Source organism: Pleurodeles waltl, chromosome 6 (assembly GCF_031143425.1).
Source record: "Pleurodeles waltl isolate 20211129_DDA chromosome 6, aPleWal1.hap1.20221129, whole genome shotgun sequence".
Lineage (NCBI taxonomy): Eukaryota > Metazoa > Chordata > Amphibia > Caudata > Salamandridae > Pleurodeles > Pleurodeles waltl.
The window spans coordinates 1148703831-1148731276 of NC_090445.1; the positions used below are offsets into that span (position 1 = coordinate 1148703831).

Below are 27446 nucleotides of genomic sequence, written 5' to 3' on the forward strand. Positions count from 1 at the left end.
AACTTAGCTAGGGCCCTATAAAGGGGCCATACCACATAATAAAATAGTGGAATGCGAAGTGAGGTCCCCCACCCAAGGATGTGAAATAAACGGGAACTGGGAGAACTCATGACCCCGAGAGGTGAGTATCTAGATGACCCCTAGCGACCAGGAAAGCAGAGGTAAGTTACCTGGTCTTCCCAGAGACTAACAAGGGGACTTGGAAAAGGAAGATTGAAAGACCAGAACAGTCCAGTGAGTGAAAGGCAACAATGGATTCCAGATAAGGAGGACCTGCAAAAGAAGGGGACAAAGTTCAGCCCATACAGGAATGTCCAGGTGGGGCAGGAAGCATTACCCACCCTTCTGTGGATGAGGATCCGGGTCGACGAGGGAAAATGAAGATCAGCTGTGGAGCCCAGGAGCTGCAGAGAGGACCTTGGAGTCGTGCAGATGATGTCCCACGCTAGTCGCAGATGGTCAGTGTCAGGAGGACCACCAACAAGCCTTGGCAAACGCAAATCTTGGCAGAAGAGGATTTGCAGAGAAGAGGACCAGCAAGGTACAGGGGGACTCAGCCCTTGGGGGAGTCTGTGCTGACCCTCAGCAGTCAGGAGAGCCAGAGAAGGAGTCGTAATCCTCACAGGCAAACTACTGGCTGCAGGCACAGTAAATGTCAGTGGGGCCTAGTCAGCACACCTGGAGAGGAGTTGCATGTCGCTGGAGCAGCAGAGGAGAGACTGTCCTTGCAAGGATGAAGTGTTGGAGGATTGGGGCTACTTGGAGCCTGAAGATCCCTTGAAGCAGGAGTCAACAAGCCTTGGTTGCTGCATAGAGTTGCAATACACATGGGTACTGTCCTGCAAGAAGAGGCAAGGGCTCACCTTCTCCCAAGTTGGATAGAGGGCAGAGAGCACAAAGAAGACCACTCAGAACCACCACCGATGTTGGAGGATCCACGCAGTTCTTGTGGAGAGCAGATCCCAGCAGCCGGATGTCGTTGCCTTACGTGCCTGCAGATGCAGGGGAGTGACTCTTTCACTCCAAGGGAGATTCCTCCTCGCTTCCTTGGTGCAGCTGAAGTCTTGCTGACCACAAAGGACGCACAGCTTTGGAAATGTTGCAATTGCTGGAAGGAGTCAGAGAAACAATGTTGCAAGATGAGGTCGTCTCGGGAGTTGCAGGCTTGTTTGGTTCCTGTGAAGTCCAGCAGCGGTTCTGGTGACCAGGAGCAGAAGAGTTTGATGCAGAGGAGTCCTGGTAGAGTCTTGCATGCTGAATCTGGGGACCCACCCATAAGGGACTCCCTAAGCCCAACAGGGGGCTTGGTCACTCGGCAGAGGGGGTCACTGACGTCAGTCACCTGTCCTGACCAACCAAGATGATCCCAGGGGCATGTGCACATCTTGTTTTCAAGATGGCAGAATTAAGTGGCCACCTGGAAGAGCTCTGTGCACCACCCCTGGGGTGGTGATGGACAGGGAAGTGGTCCCTCCACTTTCCTTTGTGTAATTTTGTGGCAGAGCAGGGACGGGGGGGTCCCTGGACTGGTGCAAGCTGGATTATGCAAGGAGTGCACCAAATGTGCCCTTTGAACGCTCGCGGTGCGCCTACGGCAACACCATAATCATAGGAGCTGGCGTTTAGACAGCGTCCAATACTGGTTTCTATGTATGCGGACGATGTTGCGTTGTATGTCTGCGACCCGCAGCTACACCCTGATATATTGATGAATGAAATAGTCCGATTCGGTCAGATTTCTGGGATTACAATCAACTGGTCAAAGTCAGTGGTGTTGCCTTTGTCTGATGATACGCCACAGTGCCGCTCCCAATACCCCCGCAGCAGGGCGGACGGGCCGGTGAAATACTTAGGCATGTGGCTGAGCCGAATGGTGGAAGAATTATGGTCGGCCAATAGCGGCAAGGACATTATGTGGCTGGAAGATACGGTGGTAGCTTGGTGCTCACTGCCGCTTTCATTAACTTGACACATCGCAATAGCGAAGATGGTGATCCTGCCCAAATTCTTATATCTCTTTGTAAATCTACCTCTTATCTTCACAACTATCTTTCTGAAAAGACTCAAATCCTCGCTGGTGGCTCTTGCATGGGTGGGTGGCCAACCCACAATTTCATGGGAAACACTGACTCTACCTTTCGAACAAGTTGGCCTGGTGGCCCTGGATTTTGACCTCTATTATAACTGCGCGCAGGCTCATCTTGCACACTTTTGGCTGCACCCCATATGATATTTAACACACCTGGCGTCTGAACATGACTCAGTGTGGCCTGATCGGTTACCTGGGGTGATTGGTGGATTGCACAGGCCCCGGTGGCGCGGGGTGGATACTGTGTCTTGCTCCGCGCGAGCCTGGCGATGCTATTGAAACGCACTGGGGTGCGCAAGCCATTTGCGCCTTCGATGCGGGTGAAGGAGGTTGTGGGCATATCCCTGTCTGAGGACGGTCGGGTACATGAGTTCCTCCGTGAATCGAACATGACTACTCTCGGGGTCTTGGTTTCCGAAGGAGACATTAATCTCCTTGGAAAGTGCACTTGGCGTTGCTCATGACGCTGCGCTAAACCCATTATTTTATTTCAGAGTCCGGATCATGCTGCGAGCTCGATGCCCCTGGTGTGTTGTGCGCTGGAACTGGTGTGCTCTACGCTGTCCCCGTGCAGACTCATCACAAATTTATATGTGTGTATGCAAACTAAAGAAACTCTAGTCGAGCTTAAAGCTAAGACTCAACGGAAGGAGGATCTGGGTGAGACTATCCCTGAAGAGGTGTGGTGGTGCTGTTGTGCGCAGATGCGGGAACTCTCCCCCAATTATAGGTTGCACCTCATTCATTTCAACTTTTTACAACGCTTGTATTATATGCTGCGTAGACTCAAGAAAATGGACCTAAAGGCGGACGCTAGGTGCGACCGGTGTTCTGCCCTGAGGCGGCCTTCCTCCACCTGGCATGGAGCTGCAGGACTACTGGACAGAGGTGTTGAAGGCGATCGAGGAGATGACTGAACTCCCGCGCAGTCTTAGAATCTCCCACTTGGGATATGTTGCGGAAATACCTTCCACATATAGGAAACTAGTGGGTCTACTGCTGTTGCTGGGTAATCGAAGGATTGCACTGTACAAAAGTGCCCTTCGAAGCAAGTGGGTGGCGCAGGAAGGCTACCCCACCCAGTCTTGTAACACCTGTTTCCAAGGGAGAGGGAGTTGCACCCCCTCTCCCACAGGGAATCCTTTTTTCTGCCTGCCCCTGCTTGAGCTGGTCAAGCTGTAGGAGGGCAGAAACCTGTCTGAGGGGCTGCAGCTGCGTGGGCTGCCCCCGAACCCTGAATGACTGGTAGGAGCAATACTGGAGGGTCCTCTAAGGAGCCCCCAAATTCCATGAAATTATGCCACCAATACCGGCATTAGTATTGGTGTACGATTCTGACATGTTTGATACTAAACCTGCCTAGGTTCGGAGTTACCATTATTTAGCTGGACCACAGGTGTCACCTGTGGCCAGTGCACAGGTAAAATTACTTCCCCACACTTACGAAGTCCAATGCATTGGAACTGGAGTTCATAGTGGGACCTCTGCTCATGCAGGCGTCCCCTCACACACAGAGACCTGCATCCTGCCCTTTGGGCTAGGAGGGCCTACCATAGGGGTGACTTACAGTGACTTGTTGCAGAGACCAGCAGTGAAAGGGTGCATGCACCATTTCATGCAGGCTGCACTGGCATTCCTGCACACACAGGTTGCATGGGCTCCCATGGGTGGCATAATTCATGCTGCAGCCCATGGGGGATTCCTGGTGTACCAATGCCCTGGGTACCTAAGTACCATATACTAGGGACTTACAGGGGTACACCAGTGTGCCAATTGTGGTGTGTAAAGGGTACCAAAGCAATCAAATTTAGAGGAGAGTGCACCAACACTGGGGTCCTTGTTAGCAGAATCCCAGTGAAAACAGTCTAAACACACTAATAAACTGGCAAAAAGTGGGGTAACCATGCCAAAAAGAGTGGCTTTCCTACAGTACCCGTCTCTTCAGAGACAAAGCAGACTCTGTGTTCGAGCACTTTAAAGAGACCTGGGCTACGGCCAGGTCATTGAGCTTCGCAGCTGCCCCTAGTTACCCTCAGTCTGCTTTTCGCCCATTTCATGGCTACTTAAAGGGCACCCAACCACGTCCGTTCCTCTCCAGCCACCGTCCTGCGCATGCTGCCCACCTCTGCATGGCCGGGGACGTGGGATCGAACGTCATTGTGGAATAGGGAGCCAGTGATCTAACCATTTCTCTTCCACCCCCTGTTGCAGCCGCCTCCAAAACTTCCTAGTCTGACGCTTCCTCACTAGGGACCAGTTGGAGGCAGGAGAGCCTTTGTTAGATCTGTTCACCTTCGCAGAGAATGCACAGCAGTTTTGTAGGTTGGAGTTTCCAAGGCAGCACTTGCTTGAGGAAGCTTTTCATCTCGAGCTCAGGCCTCCTGTATGCATTCCGCCCATACCACTTCTGCCCAGACTTCTCAGGAATATCAAGAATGACCAGACCCAATTAATCCTTGAGGCTGTAGACTGGGTAGAAAGAGTTTGGTATCCCGAGCTATTGAGCATGGCCATCGATTCTCCTGATCAGACTGCCCCTTTGGGATGATCTTTTGTCACAGCAGCAGGGGAGGGTTCTTCACCTGAACCTGTCCAGTCTCACATTCTGGCATGGAGATTGAGGAGCGGCTGTTTACAGATTTTGACCTTCTGACTGAAGTATGTAATGTTATCTTGCCAGCCAGGCGTCCCTTCTCCAAAACGGTATGTGCCTGTTCCTGGCACAAATTTGTGGCATGGCGCACAGACAAGTCTGTTGACCCCTCTCTCTGCTCCTCTTTCCAAAGTCCTCTTGTTTATACTTTCTTTAACCCAGAAAGGCTCTGCTTTTGGCACTCTCAAAGGTTATTTGTGTGCTATCTCTGCATTACTGAGGTTACCGGACCAACCCTTTTAACCTCTCCTATAGTTAGTAGATTCCATAAAAGGTCTTACCCACAAGTTTCCTCCATCACCATTCATCATGCCTGTAGGAAAGCACCCTTTTTAAGATGGTTAGCCCCCATGTTTTGCCTAGTTTCTGATGTGGCTTTGACTGTTAGTGCACTGGGTCCCTGCTAACCAGGTCCCCAGTGCTAGATCTCTTTCCTCAAAACTGCACAGTTTTTTTGCACAATTGGCAAAATCTGTAAGACCCTAGTAAAAGGTACCTCTCGTTCCTAGGGCATGGGATACTAAGAAGGCCTCTGAGGACTGCAGCTCCAGCTGTGCTGCCCCAGAAACCCCTCACCAACCTCACACAAGTGCTGCCATTGCAGACTGCATGTATAGGTGCAGGATAAATTGAAAACATGACCTGTGATATATCCCTGTGTGCCAGGTCCTCTATCACTGCATTTGAAAGGTGTAAGTCACCCGTAAAGCTGGGTGCATCCAGGCACATGTGAGGGCATATATGAATGAGCAGATATGCCCCTGCTATGTCTCTGTTGATTCTGAGAAATAATAAGTGCACAGGGAAGCCATTTTAAATGCATGTGCTGGACACTGGTCATTACAAGTTCCCCATCTACATGATGGCTTCTCTGAATCCTGGGATGTTTGGTATCAAACATCTCCAAATAATAATCCCTCACTGACCCCAGTGACAGATTTTTTTTAAAACAAATGCACTGAGAGCGTACCGTAGAGGTGCCCCTGAAAACCTACCAACTACTAGTGTTCTGACTGTCTGGTCCTGACCAGTTTAGCCACCAACTATGCTTTTCTGGCCCCCCAAGGTGAGAGCCGGCTCTCTCAAGGAGCTGAGACACCCCTGCTCTGGACAGAGGTGTGTCCTCCTCTGCCACCTTTGTGATGCAACTCCTGTCTGTCCAAATGGGGGAGATGACCAACCCCCCCTGTCTTGACCCCACTTTTTGCAGCAGCGCAGGTGGGAAAATTAGTTTAATTAGGAGGGGGTGCCCACTTCATGCCAGTCCCAGCCCTAAGGTGGAGGAGCTGAGGTGGACACTACTTTTCAAATTCCTCCATCTTGCTTGGAAGGAATTAGGCCACTAGGGTTAGGGTTATGCCCATTTCCCAACTATTTGCAATTTGCAACTCGCTTTTACAAGTGGTTTGCGACTCGCAACTAAGGATTTTCTGATTGAGACTTGAAAATTCTGGTTGCAAAAGATAATAATTTGCAAATCGCATTGCTATTCTCGTTTTGCAAAGTTTGTCATACATTGTGGATGGCCATTTTTGCATTTACAAAATGATTTGTGACCGATTTGCAAATTGTTGATACATGTGACCCATAGGTTCTACCTCTTTTATATATTTCTTTATATTTTTTCAAGTTGTTACCATAGTGATCAAGGCGCTAGAAAATGGTAGTATTTATAGCATTACACAGATCAGCAAAAAATCACAGTAATATAACCTTAGTGTATAAAGCTTCTTGGAGAAACGTATCGAGCGTATGTAGTATAGACATCTGTTTTTCGATTTTAACTTCCGCATTGGGGAGATAGGCCAGATTAATACATTCTCCAGGTTAATGCCATCAATTTAAATCTTTTCTACAACAATGGTTAAGATTATATATTCTAAAACATGTTTAAACAATCCCGGAAACCTGGAGCAGCAAATCTTTATACTATTACTTATACTATCTTTATGGTAGAAAAGACAAGGTGGCTAAGGGTGCAAAGTCATGTATAAAGTAATGCTGTCCGGTCTGTCCACCTACAGGATGCCCAAGGGCATTCCCTTCTTGCAGAGGGTGTAGGAATCCCTTTGCAGGGGCTCCCCAGTGCTGGAAGATTTGTAACCATCCCACATGGCCAAAGTGCCCAGGAGTGTTTTGGGCTGTGCCAGTGTAGGAAGCTGGCTATCTATATAGTGCACTAAAAAGAAGTACACTGTGCAGAGCCCATTGGATCCCCAATTGTCTTGCGGTGGCAAAAGTAGATAGGACTAATGCTCTATTTTGTTGTAGTGTGGGCGAGCAGTTAAGCTTATCTGAGGGTAGTGCTAAGTATTTGTTGTACTCACAGAGGCAATAAATGAGACACACGCTCAAAGAATAAACCTGAGACCAATTTAGAAAAATAACACTTCTTTTTACATATACTTCAAACCCAAGAACTTCGTTATAAGGTAAGTACTTCTTTAAGCATTAATACTTTTCACTTGCAAAAATCGACAGTGCGTTTTCATAGTTCTTCAATGTTAGCCTATGGAAGGAAAACACATTCAGTAAACAAGCTCTTTACGACAACTTGCGGGACGAATCTTGTGGACTTAAGGTGAGTACCAGAGGTCACTCTGCCCAGCACTGGGGTGGTTGGGTGCAGAGGTGTAGTACTACGTTGGGTGTCCAATGTATTTCATTGGGGATTGATATCAGTGGATTTAGGCTGCAGGCTGTAGCTGGTGGACCAGTCGGGGACAACCAATAGGTATGTTGCAATAATTCGGTATTCGGGGACACAGGTGTAGTTTTGGTCCTCTTCATCAGGGGACACAAATGCAGAGGTGTCTTTTGGCTTTGTGTTCCTTGTCCAGGTGCACTCGCGGTTGGGGGGGTCCTGTGGTCTGAGGCTGCAGACATCATCCTGGAGTCCAGGAGGAGGGTAGGAAACTACCCTCTTTCTTGGCATGGTTACCCCCATTTTGTGCCTGATGGCAGTGTGCTTTACTGTGTTCACTGGGATACTGTTAACCAAGACCCCAGTGATTATGCACTCTCTCCCAAAACTCAGTATTTCAATCACAATTGTCATACTGGTGCCCCCTTATAACTCCCTAGTATATGGTACCTAGGTACCCCGGACATTGGGGTACCAGGGGATTCCTATGGCCTGCAGCATATATTTTTCCACCCATATGGAGCTCATGCAAAGGGTTCTGCAGGACTGCCATTTCAGCCTGTGTAAAAAGGCCCCCTTCACTGCCATTCACACTGCACCAGGTCACTTATAAGTCACCCCAGTAGCAGGCCCTCCAGCCCTGAGGGCAGGGTGCAGAGTACCTGTGTGTAAGGGCACCCCTGCACTAGCAGAGGTGTCCCCTCAACCTCCAGAACCATTTTCCTGGACTTAGTAAGTGCGGGGACACCATTTTAAGCTTGTACTGGACATAGGTCACTACCTATGTCCAGCTACATAATGGTAACTCCAAACATAGGCATGTTTGGTATCAAATATGTTAGAATTATACCCCAAGGCTTTTGCAAGCATTGGTTGTACGATTACATGCTCTCTTAGAGGACCCACAGTATTGCTATTCCAGCCTTCTGAGGTTTTCCAGGCAGCCCCAGCTACTGTCACCTCACATACAGGTTTCTGCCCTCCTGTTGCTTGAAAAGCTCGAGCCCAGGAAGGCAGAATAAATTATTTCCTTTGGGAGAGGGGTGATACACCCCCTCCCTTTAGAAATAGGTGTTACAGGCTTGGGAGGGGTAGCCTCCCCAAGCCACTGGAAATGCCTTGAAGGGCACATTTGGTGCCCTCCTTGTATAAACCAGTCAACGCTGGTTCAGGGACCCCAGTCTGGTGCGAAACTGGACGAAGGAAGGGAAGTGACCACTCCCCTGTCCATCATCACCCCAGGGGTGGTGCTCAGAGCTCCTCCAGAGGATCCCTGGGTTTTGCAATCTTGGATTCAATGTTGGCAGGGAACTCTGGGAGCATCTGAGTGGGCCAGTGCCAGCAGGTGACATCAGAACCCTCCCCTGAAAGGTTCTTACCTGGTTAGGTGACCAAACCCCCTTTCAGGGCTATTTAGGGTCTCTCCTTTGGGTGGTTCCTCAGGTTCGGATTGCAAGACTCCAGCAGGAATCCTCTGCATCCTCTACTTCGACTTCTCACTGAAGAAACTGCGTTTGGACCCTCCAGGAACTCTACACGCTGCAACAAAAAAGCAAGACACCTTCTGCAACATTGTATCTCAAGCTCCTGTCAGCAACTGCAACTGTTTCCCAGTCGTGCATCCTCTGAAGAGAGCCCATCTTCAGCCTGCATCAGAAGTGTGAAGGAATCTCCCTTTGGGTGAAGTAGCCACTCCCCTGCATCTGTAGGGACCAACTACAACGAAGAACGGCTGTGTGGATCCCTCTCCTACTGAGCTGCATGGAGCCTGCATCACGGGTGGTGGACTGAAGTGGTCTCGACAAACCTCTCCTCCATCTGCCTAACTTAGGTGGAGGTAGGAGCTTGCCTCCCCATGCAAGAGAGTACCCCAGTGCACTGTGTGTTTTACAGCTGCCAAGGCTTGTTGGCATCCTTCCTCGAAGTCCTTAGTGCATCTTGTAGCTCCGGCCTCCAGCACTCCATCCTGCGATGCACAGCTTTCTGAGTGGTTCTCCAGTGGCGTGGGAACCTTTATCGCAGTACTGTGTGGGCTGCTTCAACTTTCTTGTCCCTGTGCTGTGGGCCTCCTGTGTGCAATGCCTGGTCTTCTGTGGGCTCTGTGAGTTACTGAGAGCCCCCTATGACTCCTGTCCTGGGTAGAGTCCACCTGGTCCTTCCTGGTCCCAGGCAGCGCCATTTTCCACTAACTGTGAGCTTTGCATGTTCCAAGGCTTGTTGGTGGATTCTGACGACGTAAACCCAACTGTAGTCCTTCATCCTGCGTGGGACATCACTTGCACCCTCCAGGAACCTGACTTCGTCTTCTTGGGTGCAGTGCTGACTTTTCTTCTTCACCGGTGGTTCTCCTTTTGCACCTTCATCCAAGTTAGCAGGGGCTCCTGTTATTCCTGGATTCCTCTGTGCTTCTTAGACTTGGTCCATTTCTTCCACAGGTCTTCTTGTCCAGGAATCCACTGTTGGTGTATTGTAGTCTCTTCTGGGTTTTGCATAATTATTCTTCTCGTTTCTGTGTGTGGTCTGGGAAAGTTACTGTGTTTTACTCCTGCTTTCCTGGTCACTGGAGTGGGTTCTGGTACTTACCTTTGGGGTTTTCTAGTACTCCCAGCTCCCCTCTACACACTACACTTGCCTAGGTGGGATACTGACTTTCACATTCCACTCTTAGTCAATGGTTTGTGCTCCCCCTTGGCCCATTTCTAACTATTGTGATTTTCACTAATTGTACTGTTTTCTAACTGTTTTTATGCCTATTTCTGCATACTAGTGTATATAATTTGTGTATTAGTTACCTCCTATGGGAGGATAGTCTCTATGATATTTTTGGTATTTTTGTCACCAAAATAAAGTACCTTTGTTTTGTAATACTGAGTGATCTTTCATGTGTGCGAGTACTGTGACTACAGTGATACTGCACAAGCTTTGCATGTCTCCTAGATCAGCCTTGGCTGCTCATCTACAGCTACCTGTAGAGAGCCTGGCTTCTAGCCACTGCCTACCCTACACTGATAAGGGATAACTGGACCTGGTATAAGGTGTAAGTACCATAGGTACCCACTACACACCAGGCCACCCTCCTACAAAGGGTGAAACCATAGCGGACTCAAGCTCAAGAGAGCTGGGACGTTGTTGATGCCAGGGGCCCACTTCAACTCAGGATAGTGGCAATGGATCCAGTGATTGCTTTAGGTGTTGGGCTTCTCTCACCTCAGAGGCTGCAGGAGAGGGAGCCTGCATGTAGAGGCTTCAGGCAACTTTAGGAAGTCAAGGAGGGGTGAAATCATGATGAACTCAGACTCTAGAAAGCTAGGAGAACTTGCTGGCACTGGAGGTCCACTCGAGTCAGTGAAGGCAGGTATAGTGGGGTCTTCAGGTGTCAGGTCTTTGCAGTTCTGGAGTCTATGGAGTCCTTTGTTCAGAGCTGATTGAAAAGCAGGTCCGCTGCTCACAGGAGACTTGAGTCTTTTTTGAAGGCAGGCAGTCCTTCCATGTTTCTGGAGGTTCAGCTATAGAACGAGGTGTCTTCTGGTGCAGAGTCCTTCAAGGAGTGCAGACAAGCCGGCGGGGTTGGTACCAGGTGAGCTTCCTCTTCTTCCCCTCTTCTGCTGGTGTGTCTCTTCTTTTTCTTTTTTTTTCTTAGCACGTTAGGTTCTGGTCTTCAAGGGTACCACCTAAATACTCAATTTAAGGGTATTAGAGGGAGTGCCAGGTGGCAGAAAATGGGTTGCCCCCCTTACGGTGACTACACTCTTTCTATGACCACTTCTTTTGGGAAGTGGGCATAACCCTGACCCTAGCTGCCTTATTCCTTCCAAACCAAGATGGAGGAATTGAAAAAGTGGTGTCCACTTCAGATCATCCACCTTAGGGGTGGGACTGGCATGATGTGGGCATACCTCCTAATCTGTCTAATTTTCCCTCCTGTCTTGCCGCCAAAAGTGGAATCAGGGCAGGGGAGTTGGTCATCTCTGCAATTTGGAGAGACCTTGGTTGCATTACAAAGGTGGCTAGGCCTTTATATGTTCCTGCCCTAGAATTTCCATCCTGCGCAGAGGAGGTGTCAACACCCCCACCCAGTGCAGGCTTTTGTCTCTGGACCCCGAGAGCGCAGGCTCTCACCTTATGGGGTTGGAAACATGGCAAAGGTGGCTGAACTGGTTATGATCAGTCAGTTAACACACTAGCAATTGGTAGGTTTTCAAGGGGCACCTCTAAAGTGCCCTCTGGCTGCACATATTGGTGAATCCAACAGTGGCATCAGTGTGGGTTCACCAATATGAGATGTTTGATACCAAACATCCCTATCTTCAGTGAAGCCATTATATAGCTGGGAAACTTGTAGTGACCAGTGTCCAGTACATTTTAAAAATTGCCGCCCTGGTCACTTACTATGTCTAAGAATTGATAAAGACATAGCAGGGGCATATCTGCTTGTGCAGATATACCTCACATGTAATATAATGCACCCTGCCCTAGGGTGGTATGGCCTACTAGAGAGGTGAATCATATACATTACATGCAGTGTTAGGGGACATGGCACACAGGCTGTGTGAAGTGTTGTGTTTTCACTTTTGTCTGCACCAAGACATGCAGCCTTCAATGGCAGCCTGCCATGCGCTTGGTGCGGGGTCCCTTATGGTGGCACAATTCATGCTGCAACCCTTAGGGACCATCTTTAATCCCCCAGGCACCAAGGGTACCCTTTATGAGGGACTTGCAGAGGGTGCTAAAGGTTTTGCCAATTGGGGGAAACAACTGTGCAATTTTAGGGGAATGAGATCTGGCTCAGGGGACCTGGCTAGCACTGGTGGAAATGGCACTTTCTGCAGCGTCCTCCCCAGACTTTTTGCCTTCCTCCTCCTGTAATTCCGAGCTATTTTTGCTGGCATTTAGGGTTCTGTCCACTTTACCACTGCTGACCAGTGCTAAAGTGTGGGTGCTTTGTCTTCTAAAACATGGCTACATTGGCTTCACCATAATTGGCAGATTTAATTTACTGCAAATCCGTAGTAAAGCACACTGTATGTGGCCAGGGCCTGTAAAGTAAATGTTAATAGTGGGCCAGCAGCACTAATTGTGCCACCCACTACAGTAGCCTTTCAAACATTTCTCAGGCCTGCCACCGCAGAACCAGTGTGTTCAGTTTTAAACTGCCATTTCGACCTGGCAAGTGTACCCACTCGCCAGGCCCAAACTTTTTCTTATTTTTGCATGCAAGTCACCCCTAACGTAGGCCCTAGTTACCCCCAAGGGCAGGATGCAGTGTATATGAAAGGTTGGGCATGTACTTTTTAAATGTAACATGTCAAAGTAGTGAAAACTGCTAAATTAATTTTTCACTATTGCAAGGCACATCTGACCTATAGAATACCATTGGGGTTCCCTTAAAACATCTTTTAACTTCCATTCTGTGCCTCTGCCTGTCTCTGAATACGTATCTGGGATAGATTGCAGCTAGGCTTTGTGCATTCCCTCTAGACAGCCACCCACAATAGGAGTTGAGGTGTGACTTGATGGGCCTTATTTGGCCAATAACTGGACTGATGGGAGGGTGGAGCTTAGCACTACCTCACTTATACCTGAATAGATGTGGCCTGTCCATCCACAATAGGGCTTAACGACCCTGTATTGTCACTCTAGCCGGCTTAGAACCAGGACAAAGGAGGCGGGGCACCTGTACATTTCAAAGGAAGGCCTGGAAGTTTCTCCCACCTTTCAGAACCAGGGCACCAAAGTATAAATACTGGACCCCAAATCACACCAAATCATATTATACTGGAACCAAGGACACTGCCGGGAAGGACTGCTGTGCTGCCAGGAGGAACTGGTAATCTGCAACTGTATTGCTGCATTGGCCTACTGGTGCTGTTGTAGGAGGGACTGACACTTCGCTGTTTGCTCTAGGGTGTTGGCCTGCTGCCTCCTGCTTCTGTCCTGCAGTGAGAACTGAACTTGTCTCTACATCCTTGCAACCAAGAATTTCCCCCTGTTCTTCTCCAGTCTTAGGGACATCAAAGACTGCCTGCAACTGCCATCTTTGAGTCTACCCCACCTCATGGTGCCACCCCAGTCCAGGACCCCTAGAAGCAGGCCTAGAATACTCTGCCTTCTGTGATTTTCATCAGAACCACCACAAAACAACGCAAAGCCTCGCAAATCAACACCTCACAGACTGCTCACCAGGATTTAAGCTACTTTGTTCGGCAGGCCCAAGTGGGTCCCTGTAGCCGGCCCACGTTCCAGCGTGGTCAGCCTGAACTTGTGACTTTGTTCCGGTCAAGCGTGACCACATAACCACCGTTGGTGCTTTGTGCTTCTGTGTGATATTTTCACCTAAATCTTTAAAATTGCATGTCTCAGTATCTACTTATTGGATTTTTGTTGTTTTGGTCTTGTTTTAATCAGATAAATATTCCCTATTTTTCTCATCTGTTATTGTCATTTTTTTGGTGTCTTTCACTGTGTCACTGTAATTAAGTGTTGCACAAATGCTTTACACATTGCCTTATCAGTCAAGCCTACCTGCTCTGTGCTAAGCTACCAGAAGGTGAGCACATGTTAATTTAGGTTGTGTTTCTGACTTACCCTAACTAGGGTTGTGGTTCCTACTTGGACAGGGTGCATACCTCTGCCAACTAGAGACGCAATTTCTATCACCCACCATCCAGGGATTCCTGATCTCCAGGACAAGAGCATTGTAGGCGAGGAGTGGCCAGCACCCGGATCATTGACATCCTGCAGGTCCAGAAAGGAGGGTAGGGCTCAAGCATTGTTTAGGTATCCCAAGCAGGACACCTCCGCCGCAAACCTCCCAGGGTTCTGGGTCATGTGCCTTCAGCAGAGCCCTCGTCCTGGGCATATTCCAGAGTGGCAATAGTAGGGCGTAAGGCTGCATGCCACAACGTGGCTGAATGTATCTGCTCCAGCAGTGTTTTGTGTTGTGTGCCGATTTACTCATTCCCCTGGGTGGGCCGCCATGTGACAGCTGCCACTCCAGAATTCCCAAACCACCTAGTTCCTCTCTGGCCGATCTGCCCTCACCGATTGCATCTCCTGCCAGCCAGCACAAAGGCCATTGCAGCTGTGCTGCTGCAAAGTAAAGCTCGAGGTCGGGTACTCCTAGGCCACATTCTGTTAATTGTCTCTGGCGTGTTTAAATAGATACTTACTTCTGCACTCCGCCCAACACAAGGTCAGAGACTAAGCACCATAAGTCCCTGAAAAAGGCCCTGGTATGGATCACTAGCACTGCCACAAAGAGGTAGGGGAGCTGTGGGAGTATTAACATTTTGGCAATGGATGCCAGGCCCATAGGCGCAGGGGCAGGCAGGTCCTAAATCCCTAGGACTGCAGTAGCAACCCTAAAGTTCTTCCATGTTCGCATCGAGGAGGACCCTGTCCGTGTTCTAAATGTTCACCATGAGATAACAAAACTTCCCAAGCTGCCAGGATAGCCAGTCAGATTCCAGCACCTCAGTGTCTGCACATTCCACCCCTCTGATGGGAAAAATACAGGACTTCCCCCAATTCACTTGCAGGCCCACCATGTCTCTGAAGAGGTACAAAGAAGTGAAGAGAGCTTGCAGCACTCTCCTAGGCTTCCATGGGTAAACCAGGATATTGTCTCCATGTAGCAAGACTGTGTGCCAGTGGGGTCCCATTTCCACGCCCCATTGTGGGCCTCTCGCCCGCAGCAGGGTGGGCAGGGGTTCAATGGCCAGCATGAAAGTACATGGGAGAGGGAGCAGCCCTGTTGCGTACCCCTACCAATGTCGAACTGATTAAATATTTGACGTCCTGTCTGCACTCTGGCCTGAGGTGCTGTGTAGAGCACCTTAACCCATCCCAGAAACTAGGGACCCATCCCCCGGACCTCCAGGACAAGCAGCAGATACGACCACCCTTTTTAGAACCCAAGAACACCATCACTGGGAGTTCCAGAGACCCTTAGACCACATTCATAATGTGGCACAGCCTATGTGTACTAAAGGAGGTAGCTTTGTGGCGAATGAACCCGCATTGGTCGGGGAGCATCAGAAGCAATCTATTTGCCAGATTTTGCTCAAGATTTTATAGTCGGTGTTCACCATTGACAAAGGGTGATATGGACTTACTTCCAGGGGGTCTCAGCCTGGTTTGGGTAACACCACTATGAGGGCCTGATGTAAAGAGTCAGGTAGCCTGCCGTGCTGGTGTGCCTCTTGATACATTGCAAGCAACTTAGGTGCAAGGGTAGCCCTGAACATTTCATAATAATTCAATGGGAACCCATCTGTTTCTGGAACTTTATTGCGGGCCAAATGCCTTATTGTGGCCTGTAGTTCCTCAAGCTGTATAGCTTGTTCAGTTTGCTGGAACTACAGGGGGTCTAGGTGGGGAAGAGCAGCCCAGCGATGTAGTTACAGAGGCAAGCTAGGGGTGTCAGGGGGTAGAGTACTGTGTCTTGTAATACTGAACAAAGACCTCACATTTCTCTGCCTGTGAGTTCACTACCTCCCCAATAGGAGTACGGATCACCCCAATAATGGTTCTAGGCACTGTGGAGTGCAGGAGCCACGCCCACGTGTGGCCCGTTTTATCTCCATCTGTGTGCTGCCAAGGTAGGGTTGCCATATAATCAATATTAAGACAGCGCATTTGTTCCCTAAGTTGACTTTTTAGGTCCTGCAGCAGTGCACAAGCCTTGACCACCATTACAGCCTCTAATTCACTAATGCACATTGCAAAGGAGGGATGCCCATTCCCCCCATTAATTCTTGATTGGTGTCCCCTCATGACCACCTTCATGGCATCCCACTCAACGACCTTGGACCCTGCGGAGCCCTCATTCTTCTCAAAGTAATGGAGCAGGTGAGCACTGATGGTGTCCCTGTACACCGCATCTAGAGGGGCCTCCATCTGCAAGCCCCAGGATGGAGTTGGGGCCCTGTATCTCCCCCCCCCCCCCAGTGAAAGGTCCACTTAGGGGGCTTTGGTCAGAAGTCATACAACCCAAACATTCTGAGCTTTGCATATGGGGTCAGATCTTGGCGTGGCATATGATATAATATAGACTGGTGTGTATCTGGTGCCCCAGAGCATAATAGGAGTATTCTGCTTCACATGTGTGGCTGAATCGCCAGATATCGTGGAATTGTCGTGGATGTCTATTGCCTAAGGTTTGGTTGCCTGTAGGCAATGTGTCCCGGGTAGGGGGCGAACCAATCTATCCAAAACTGTACAATCTAAACAACTGAAATCCCCTCCCCAGAGACCAGGGGGCCTGGGGATCTGTAGGTAAATCCAGAGTCAGTGTGCACAGGAATTCACTGTGGAGCTTTTTGGGTGCGTTTAGCAAAACAATTGCATAGGGGTGGCCATCTAATGCACCTTCTAACAGTACAAAGTGGCCATCAGGATCTACCACCGTTCTACTCTGCACACATAGGACTCCCGGGGCAATCCAAATCATAACCCTGCGAGCCAACACAAAGTACCCAGTCCAAACACCTGCCCACTCCAGCACCTAGACACTTCATCTAACTCATTGTCAGTAAGATGTGTCTACTGCAGGCAGGCAATGTGTATATGTCTTTGTCTGAGGCACACATACATCCTGTGGTGGCATATAGGAGTTGCCATACCCCTGATAGTTTGTGCCACCTTATTGTACGTGGTAGCTATAGAGAATGTGAAGCACCCCACCATGGCGTCTTGTTAACATGTGTACGGCATACAGGAAACCTATTCCTCCATTTGTCTCCCCCCCCGCCCAGCCTCAGTGAAGAACAACAACCAAAGCACAATAGCAACACTCACTCCCTTGGCTTGGACACCAACGGGCATTGTGCCACAATTTCCCCGACTGTGCATTTAGTGACTAACAGCGCAACTTTAATGCTGAACAGACCTTGCAGAAATCTCTGAGGATGAGGCCAAGTGACGTTTGGAGTAAGGTCCGATGTGGCCCTGAACATCCCAGGCCCCCATATGGAGCATGATCGCCTCAACCTTGTCCCACAGTCAAACAAATCGTCCAGGTGCCTACCCAGTGACCACCCCACCAGCCGCCACACCCCAGCACAGGCAAAATTTGGTTCACTCACCAGTCCAATACAAGTCACTGTTCTGGGATCTCTGTTCGAGGTGTCCTTGCCGAAGTAATGGTAGAGTCCTCATCAAAGGTCACTGACCCCGGTATGGATTTGTAGTCTGTGTCGGGTGCCAGCACTTTGGAATCGGTTACTACTATGAAGCAAGACCTCTGCCACCAACTGCGCTCATTCTCTTGCGGCTTGTTCATCAGATGGGCGTGATCGGGTTCTGTGCGGGCGGAAGTGGTGCTTGAGTCTTCCATAAGACCAGCATTGCAGGTCCTCCCCGTCTGCATCCGACTGAGCTGGAACTCCCTTGGTGCACAGCCACATCCAGACCTCCTCCGGGGAAGAAAAGAAGTGATTTTTTTTCAGCATCTACTACCCTGAGCGTCTCAGGGAAGAGCAGGGCACACTAGAGTCCCAAGCTCCGCATTTGAACTTTTACTGCTCCGAATGTATTACAATGCCTCTGGACTTCCGCTGTGTAGTTGGGGTGTGGGTTGATGAAGTTCTCGTTGTAAGTCTAGGGGCCCTTTGCACAGAACAGCTGTAAGAATGAGCTGACTCTCTAGTTGAGCAGATGCACAATCATTAAGCATGCCACTGCCTCCAAACAGGTCCCCGCAGGCTCCCAGTGCCGACCTAAGTGCGAGTTATGACTCAGCAGGGCAGGACTCAAGAATGGGCGTGTTTACCCAATCCCTCACAGATTCTCATCTGACACTCCGGACTGGTCATCAGCTGGGGGTCGGGGGCTGGATTCAAGCGGAGCCTCACAGGAAGGTGACCTCTCAATGCCGTCTTGGCCGCCCCCTCATAGATTCTAATTCAAGGGTAAACTCTGTGAGTGTTTTGCTCATTACTAAAAGTATGGTTTAAATAGAGGGGGCACGCAGAGATTGTAAAGGTAACTAAGCTTTGCAATATATTTAGATCAGCAAGATAATTTGTACTACTCCATGAGAGAAGGTGTAGGCACATGACCTGTTGCCAGGTACATGACTAGGGAGCTGTTTACAGCCTATTTGAGGTGTCTTGAAGTAAATGCTTGATCACTTACTGACCTCATAATGAACTTTTTGAAAACACACATCATATAGAAGGTTCAAGTCTAAAGAAAACCAGAAGCATGTGCACCCATTTATTGTCAGGGATGTCACTACCAACTTATGCCCTGGTACTCCTCTGGTTTTTTTGTGTGAGATTCCTGATGGCCTGGGAAAGTTGGGCCATGCCAGGATCATCTGCAGGATTGGTTCTGATTTAGGATGAATTGGGGGCATGTGAACTCTATCAGGATGCCATCAACCTTTCTCGTTTGACTTGGAGTGGTAAGATGTGGTCGAGGCACACTTGACACTTTTTGCGATTGTGTCTAGACTTTGATTTGGAAGACTGACCAGAAGTGGATTTTATGCAGGAGCAACCTTGAGAAAAGGCCTTCGTCTTGGAGCAGAAGCTTGGAAGATGCATGAACTGTGGCCGTGCCCACAACTTAAGAGGACCGGTGCTTTGACCATGACCACTTCTTATGCTCGGTGACAGAGTTTCGCCTCCTGGTCCCAAAATTGCCTCTGGATGAATGAGGGCACATTTGAGTCTTTCTCAGAGCCCAAGCACCACAGACAGACCATTATTCCCCAACACACTGGAAAAGGTTTTGGAGTAGTCTAATAAACCTACTAAGGGGGAAAAGAAGCTCGGGATCTGCATCAAAAGGTGAGGAAAGATAGTAACATCTGCTCTCAGGCATGCCAGTTCTGTGAAGCTCTGCCATTATTGGCAGGCGTGGCTCGTAGCTCCTAAAATGGGCAGGGCTGGTGCGGCACAATGGGGAGGGTGAAGGAGGGACAGGAGGTGGTGGGAGTGGGGGTGGGGGTGGGGAGGCGAAATACATTAAATTATTTTTAAAAATAAAATAAAAAACTTACCTGAACTCGCTGCGCGCCGCTCCAGCATCTCTGCTGCAGGCACAGGGTCCCAGCCTACCCTGTGCCAATCCTGATGCTGTTCGGAGCAGTGTCGGGATTGGCTGGGAGCACCCAGCAAGGGCACTCCCAGGCAGATTGGGAGCCTATGCAGGCTCTCTCCAGCCTAGCAACACAGTTGCCGGGCTGGAGCCAGCCTACTGCGCATGTGTGTTTGGCCGTCCCGAGACGGCTGGCCAAACACACATGCGCTCTGAGGGAGAGTGCTGAGCACTCTCCCTCAGTGCACGTCACCTCCAATGCCCTGCCACTTTCAGAGCGAAAGGATGATAAATGAAGTTTATCATAATTCGTTCGGAAAGGTTTGCAGCTTCGGCTGCTGGCAGGGAGGCGACGCCCCTATGCCCATATGGAGGAGCCGCCTCTGATTATCGGGGCAATACAGAATCACCGTGAAGCTAGGCGACACAACCTTTTGGAGCTTGAAAGCATTTCTGAAGAATTCTCTGACTCCAGTCTGGTGCTTGGGGATATTCTGAAGGTGAGGAGTCTGTGGTTGGATATAGCATTCACCAGAATGGGCATTGCCGAAGATAAGTAACTTGTTCATTATACAGTTTTCAGTGGTTGGTAACCTGTGAAGGTACACATATTGTCAATTAAGCATTATTCTTCAAAACTCTCATTGTGGAACTTTGTGCATTAAATATCCCAACTGAATAATGTTTTCTACTCAAAATATTTTGCTTTGTGTAATAGGTATACATTCTTGTCTTCTAGGCATTATACAGGCCGTCATCCAGCTCACAGTCTCTTAATCCGCCATCTACAGCGTCACTTTTCACATCTCAGCCATTGCCATCTTCGGTTGTCACTACCACAGGAATGCCTTACTTTGGTACCATTGAATCACAGACAATATATTCAAGGCCAGGAGCCTTACCAGTTTACCCACAGATGCATGCTCAAATTGCAGGCCCAGGTGAGTGTACCAGAAAAATTGCTAAAGGTCTGAAGTGCAAAATGTAAAAGACTAAAGTTCGGAACTCGTAGTGTAACAGAGTAATTTCTTTCCTAAAGAAAGGAAATGTGCACAGGTTGAAGGTGCAATCCTGGATATTTATTTGTAAGCTCGAGCTGAGAGTCACAGAATGACTGGTTCGCAAGAAACTCCACCTTTCAAGACAGTCCCATGTTAATTATACATTCTTGATTATAAAGGTTAATTTTACGCGAGCTGACTCATCACCAAACCCAGACAGCGTGTGCAAAATTCAGGTTTATCTGCATAAACATACACATACATGCTTAGCCCGCGATGTCAGTTAAAACATCTGCCTAAAAACATATAGGTCGCGCATAGATAACAGAAAAACAAGAGACAAAGTTTTCCGAGAAACCCGAGGACAAGCAAGGGTGTATGTCAGCAAACCACATTTTCGACAGGTTATAAAATGGAGGTCTTCATAGAAAATGAATTGCAGTGAATGTGTATGCAGTACTCTTTCTCAGTAGAAAGAAAGGAGGATAAGCCTTTATACCTTATTTCTTTGGGCATGGATCCTATTATAGATTGTATTAAATGGCTGAGGTATCAGAAATAAATGCATCAAACCTTTTGTATCAGTGGTATAGCTGTGTTCCTAGAATTACAGGTTAAGTACAAATGCAGAGATCACTGGCAAGTTAGTATTTTTTCTCAACATTTCCTTATTTATTTCTTCCACACAATGTGAACAGCACCCAGGGCATTTAGGCACCCGCCTGCAGAGCTTATGAACCACTTAATTCTACGTTCATTAAATTAGTTATCATTCTGGTCGTTACTTAAAACAACAGATTCTTCTCCTTGAGAATCTTCCCAAGCCCCAGACTGGATCTGAAAATTCTTGAAATAGCTCTGGTACACCCGCAGATGTCTTCATTTCCCTCTGTCATAACTCTGTACTTCCTCCGTTCAGGGCAACAAGGAGCCACTTATGTGAGCCACCCATGCACCTTGATGTTCTGTGATTGCAGAGCTCTGAGCCTACTGACTTTGTTTTTTTTTTTTTTTTTTTTTTACCAAACATTTTTCTTTCTTCACCTTTTGGCAGTGTTTATGGCTATTTTCAAAATATGTCTCAAATAGATGTTGGTCACGGACTCTTTTTTTTTTCTTTTAATTTTTGGTCACGAACTTGTACATCGTCTGTCAGTGGTGTCTTGATACAAAGTAAGGCTCCAAAGTCCTGAGCCAAATGTTCCTTGATGCGCTCAGAAGCCAACAGCAAGCAGACAGTTAAGCTCCATGTTGCTGAATAAAAGAAACAAGGCGTTTCCAGATCACCATTGTATAGCTAGTCGAAGGACTTCTATTGCAGATCCTGTATACAATGCGTATTAGGTTCCCCAGGCCACGGTCGACTGCAACAAACTGGGGCCTTTAAATAGGTTATGCTGCCGGTTATTCTGGCTCCGCCCGCCATTCATGATGAGGACAATGACAAGGCATGTTAATTTGCTTACTCAATATTATACTGATACTGCTGTACACCTTGATTTAGAGAATGCCTTGGCCTCAATATTTTACCAAAATCTGCTTTACATTGTTCCCTGACACCCCTGACTCAGGAAAGTGCCTATTTTGCCCTTGTGGTTCGGAGAGCAGCAGTCTTTGGAGTTGACACTCCAGACGGAGGAGACCAAATTTATCATAACTTTCAGAGAAACTTCGGTTTAGAGCTTACACATCTAAGTTTGTCTTACCATTAAGTAAGGCATAAATTGTTTAAATTTTGGCAGCCTGGTCAAAAACCTTTTTCAGCCTTGGCATTGAGTTACTCCACTACTAGGTGCTAAAGGCCAGTGCTTGGGGTCCCAAAATGTTTGGTGCAGCTCTCTAAACCTGAGAGCCTTTGCGTGCAATCTTTTACTTGTTTTATGGTCTATTTGAAGTCTCTTCCAAACACTCCACCAGACAGTGCCGGTCTTATTGACATAATGGGTAGGAACGTATTCTCCTCAGGAAATCTAGCACAATGCTGTCTTAACACTTTTTGCCTCCTGGCTGGTATTGCCACACTATTTGGCACATGGCATGTGAGGATTTGACCATGCTGCTCGAGGACCTATGAAACTCCATTGCTGAAACAATATTCCAGATGAACAGGATGTAGTTAGGTAGAGTTTACTTTCTGACCTGACTAAGCTGCGAAGAGAACCTACATTATCATCAGACAAGCTGCCTGGATGTGCTCCTCCGGATGCGCCATAGAGTCTCAAGCTTCCTTGATGGGCATTGAGTCTGACGGAGCTAGGTTTTTTGGTGACATAGTCAATTTCGTCTTAGAACATTCTAAGAATGGCAGCGCAAAGAGACACTTGTTGGCCTTGTGTTTCTCAGCCTGCTAGTCACTCCAGCAGTATAGGATGTTCAGTGACTATTTTAGGACCTTGCCTTCCATTAATGTTACCCTTTGCATATGGTCCTGCTGGCCTGCAGTGGAGGTGCTAAAGGACGAGATTATCAGCAGCAGCATTAGAGCTACTTCTCTTCAGCAGCATACTAAAACCACGTTAGTTTGTTCTTGAAAAGACAACTGCACTCAGTTGGGTGCCAGACAAAAAATTGCCTACCACACTGGTCTGTTGTTCATGTCCTATCAATGGGTCCTACAGATTATTCAAGTTGGCTGTGTCCTTCCAGTTTGGGGAAAGGTCATCATGGGTTCCTCCTCTCACCGGGTAGGTGAGCACCACCAGGATTTCCTTAAGCAAACAAAACTTGGGAGCTTGTGATACGTAATCTTTCTGGACAATTGCAGTGTTCCAGTAAGAATGACTAGGATAAACCTTGGATCTCTCTTTTTTCAGTGGGTATCTGTTATTGTTAAAAATCTGAATCGGGATAGATCTTGAAACGTAATGTTTTTTCATCCAAAAGTAATCTTGTCTACATCTATCTGCCTCAATGGGTCACCTCCCTGTGTTCGGTAACTGAGTTTGAGTCATCGCCCGTTAAAAATGGTGACCAGAATTAGATTAAAATTTCTAATTGGCCATGTAATGTGTGTATTATTTTTTGAGAGTGCACATGTAAGGAAATGTCTCCTTGGCATGGTTACCCCCTAACTTTTTGCCTTTGCCGATACTAAGTTTTGATTGAAAGTGTGCTGGGACCCTGCTAACCAGGCCCCAGCACCAGTGTTCTTTCCTTAAACTGTACCTTTGTCTCCACAATTGACACAACCCTGGCACTCAGGTAAGTCCATTGTAACTGGTGCCTCTGTTACCATGGGCCCTGATACCAGGGAAGGTCTCTAAGGGCTGCAGCATGTCTTATGCCACCCTGGGGACCCCTCACTCAGCACATGCACACTGCCTCACAGCTTGTGTGTGCTGGTGGGGAGAAAATGACTAAGTCGACATGGCACTCCTCTCAGAGTGTCATGCCAACCTCACACTGCCTGTGACATAGGCAAGTCACCCCTCTAGCAAGCCTTACAGCCCTAAGGCAAGGTGCACTATACCACAGGTGAGGGCTTATGTGCATGGGCATTATGCCCCTACAGTGTATATGCAAAACCTTAGACATTGTAAGTGCAGGGTAGCCATAAGAGTATATGGGCTGGGAGTTTGTCAGACACAAACTCCACAGTGCCATAATGGCTACACTGAAATCTGGGAAGTTTAGTATCAAACTTCTCAGCACAATAAATTCACACTGATGCCAGTGTGCAATTTATTGTAACATACACCCAGAGGGCATCTTAGAGATGCCCCCTGAGTGACCCCCAGGCGACCCTCTGCCTAGCCGAGGTGGTGTCTATCCCGAGAAGCCCCCCCTGTGCCTGCCTGCCTGCTCCGCTAGCGTGACCCCCGGGTCCCCCCATTGAAACCTATACAAAACCCGAGGCCTGCTTTGCACACTGCTCCCGGCCGCCCCTGTGCCGCTGAGGGTGTGTTTTGTGTGCCTAATTGTGTCTCTCCCCCCCCCGCCAAGTGCTCAACAAAACCCCCCTGGGCTGCCCCCGAGGACGCAGGTACTTATCTGCCGGCAGACTGGAACCAGAGCACCCCTGTTCTCCCTAGGCGCCTATGTGTTTTGGGCACCTCTTCGACTTCTGCACCTGACTGGCCCTGAGCTGCTGGTGTGGTAACTTTGGGGTTGCCTTGAACCCCCAACAGTGGGCTGCCTACGCCCCAGGACTGAGACTTGTAAGTGTTTTACTTACCTCCTAATCTAACCTTTACTTAGCTCCCCCAGGAACTGTTGATTTTTTAACTGTGTCCACTTTGAAAATAACTTATTGCCATTTTTACAAAGACTGTATATAATATTGCTTTTATTCAACGTTCCTAAAGTAACCAAGTGAAGTACCTTGGATTTAAAGTATTTACTGCAAATCTTGAACCTGTGGTTCTTAAAATAAATTAAGAAAATATATGTTTCTATATAAAAACCTATTGGCCTGGAATAAGTCTTTGAGTGTGTGTTCCTCATTTATTGCCTGTGTGTGTGTACAACAAATGCTTAACACTACCCTCTGATAAGCTTACTGCTCGACCACACTACCTCAAAATAGAGCATTAGAATTATCTAATTTTGTCACTGTCTTACCTCTATGGGGAACCCTTGGACTCTCTGCACACTATCTCTCACTTTGAAATAGTATATACAGAGCCAACCTCCTACATCACCTAAACATTTCTATCTGATAGAGACTTGAGGCCACAGGTGCCTTGTCCTAGTTGGACTCTTGCTCTAGGCAAGACTGCTGGTTTAGGGATGGCAGCACTTTTGTTTGTAGGTGACCAGGCTAATCCTACAACTAGTTGCAACTTTCGGCCCAGCCCACCTGGCTGACAAGCAGTACCTCACTGTTAGACCTTACAGCCTTAGGGTGGTCACCCCCAACTTTTTGCCTGCCTCCCTCCATTTTGAGATACTGTTTTGCTAGTTTTAGAACTCTGCACACTTTACCACTTCTAACCACTGCATATGCTCTGTCCCTTACAACATGGTGACATTGGCACCTACCCAATTGACATATTTAATTTACTTGTAAGTCCATAGTAAAGACCACTGCATGTGGCCAGGGCCTGTAAATTAAATGCTAGTAGTGGGCCTGCAGCACTGATTATGCCACCCACATAAGTAGCCCCTTAACCATGTTTCAGGCCTGCCAATGCTAGGTCTGTGTATGCAGTTTCACTGCCACTTTGACTTGGCATTTAAAAGTACTTGCCAAACCTTAAACTCCCCTTTTTCTACATATGTCACCCCTAAGGTAGGCCCTAGGTAACCCATAGGCAGGATGCTGTGTAGAAAAAAGGCCTGCTGCTTTCATAGGCTAACATTAGGGCTACCCTCATATACTGTTTGAGTGGTAGATTTTGATCAGAAAGGAGAGACAGGTCATATTTAATATGGTCAGAATGGTAATGCAAAATCCTGCTAACTGGTGAGGTTGAATTTTATATTGCTATTTTAGAAATAACACTTTTAGAAAGTGAGCTTTTCTCTGCCCTTAAAATTCTTCTGTGCCTTACAGCCTGCCTCTAATCCACGTCTGAGCTGGGATGGTTGACAGCTCCCTTGTGCACTTCACCCAGACAACCACAAACACAGGATGCTCAGTCACACCTGCACACATCTGCATATTGAATAGGTCTTCCTGGGCTGGAAGGGTAGAGGGACCGACACTTCAAAGGACAATGGCCTGCCCTCACACAGTGGACTACCAAACCTCCTACTGGGACCTTGGCAGACAGGATTGTACTGAAAGAGGACCTTGTGCACTAAAAAAACACTTTTGGATATATAAACTGGGTCCCTGACCCTACCAACTTAGACACTTCCTGGGACAGACACTCTGAACCAGATACTGCAACCTGCAAGAGGAGCTGCCTGCTGTCCAAAGGGCTCACTTGGACCTCTCTACTGAGAAGGACTGCTGCATTTCTGTTGCCGTGCTGCCTTGGTGGCCTCTGGCTCTGCTGAGAAGTGCTCTCCAAGGGCTTGGATTGAGCTTGCCTCCAGTTTCCTGAAGTCTTAGGGCAAAAAAGACTTCATCTCTGCAAATGCACTCCTTGTGCGGCAAAAATTGACTCTCAGCCTGCCAGAATTGATGCACAGTCTGCTTAGCAGTGAAAGAATCACACATTGCCAAAGCGGAACGACGCAGCCCGGCTTCCTGAGTGGAGATAGATGCAGCACCAGCGTTGCAACTGTAACTTGGACGCACTGCACGCTGGATCGACACATTGCAGAACTGGAATGCCGCAGCCAGACTTCCTGAGGAAGGAATCAAAGCAGCACCTGCCGTGCAACAGAAACTCGGACGCATCGCCCACCGGATCGACAGAGCACCTGTGACCTCGTCCTGCACACCCAAGATTTCCATGCATCGTCCCTGGGTGTCAAAAGACCCCTCATCGCAAAGAGGATGCAAGCCTGCATGCTAGACTTCAACGCATCTTCTGTGTGCGCCCGAAAAACTGACGCACACCCTTCGTTTTCCACGCATATCCTCCTTTGCGGTCTCCGTGCATGTAATTTTGACGCATACCCAGGTACTTTGGTCTTGCAACAGACACTTGTTGCTTTTTAAAGCCTCTCCTTATCATTACAAAAGTGATATTTCAATTTGTGATTATCAAATCTTGATAGTTTTGACCTTGGTTTATTCAGATAAATCTCTCATATTTTCTAAAACTGTGTGGTGTATTTTTGTGTTTTTTTCACTGTGTTATTGCATGATTTATTGCAAGAATACTTTACACATTGCCTTTTAAGTTAAGCCTGACTGTTCAGTGCCAAGCTACCGGAGGGTGGGCACATGCTAATTTGAATTGAGTGACTTCCCATGACTAGGGTTGTAGGATTGTGGTCCCTACTTGGACAAGGGTGTATACCTCTGCGAACTAGAGACCACATTTCTAACATTCACCAAAAGCCCAAACAGTAAAAGGTGATTCGTGGCCACCTTTATGCATAGACTCAAGAGTGCGACATCTCAGGGGAGTCGAGGTTAAACGAGATTACCCTTTTCTCACAGAAGCAACAAGTCTC

General features: G+C 48.1%; 1 protein-coding gene across 2 annotated transcripts in view; it reads left to right on the forward strand.

Annotated features, from left to right (window-relative positions):
- SEC31B (SEC31 homolog B, COPII coat complex component) overlaps positions 1-27446 on the forward strand; it is a 1228966-nt gene that overhangs the window by 851928 nt on the left and 349592 nt on the right. For both annotated transcript variants that reach the window (XM_069240364.1, XM_069240362.1), the window contains exon 20: positions 20171-20372. In XM_069240364.1, coding sequence (XP_069096465.1) covers positions 20171-20372 — 202 coding nt within the window. The remainder of the gene's footprint in view (positions 1-20170; positions 20373-27446) is intronic.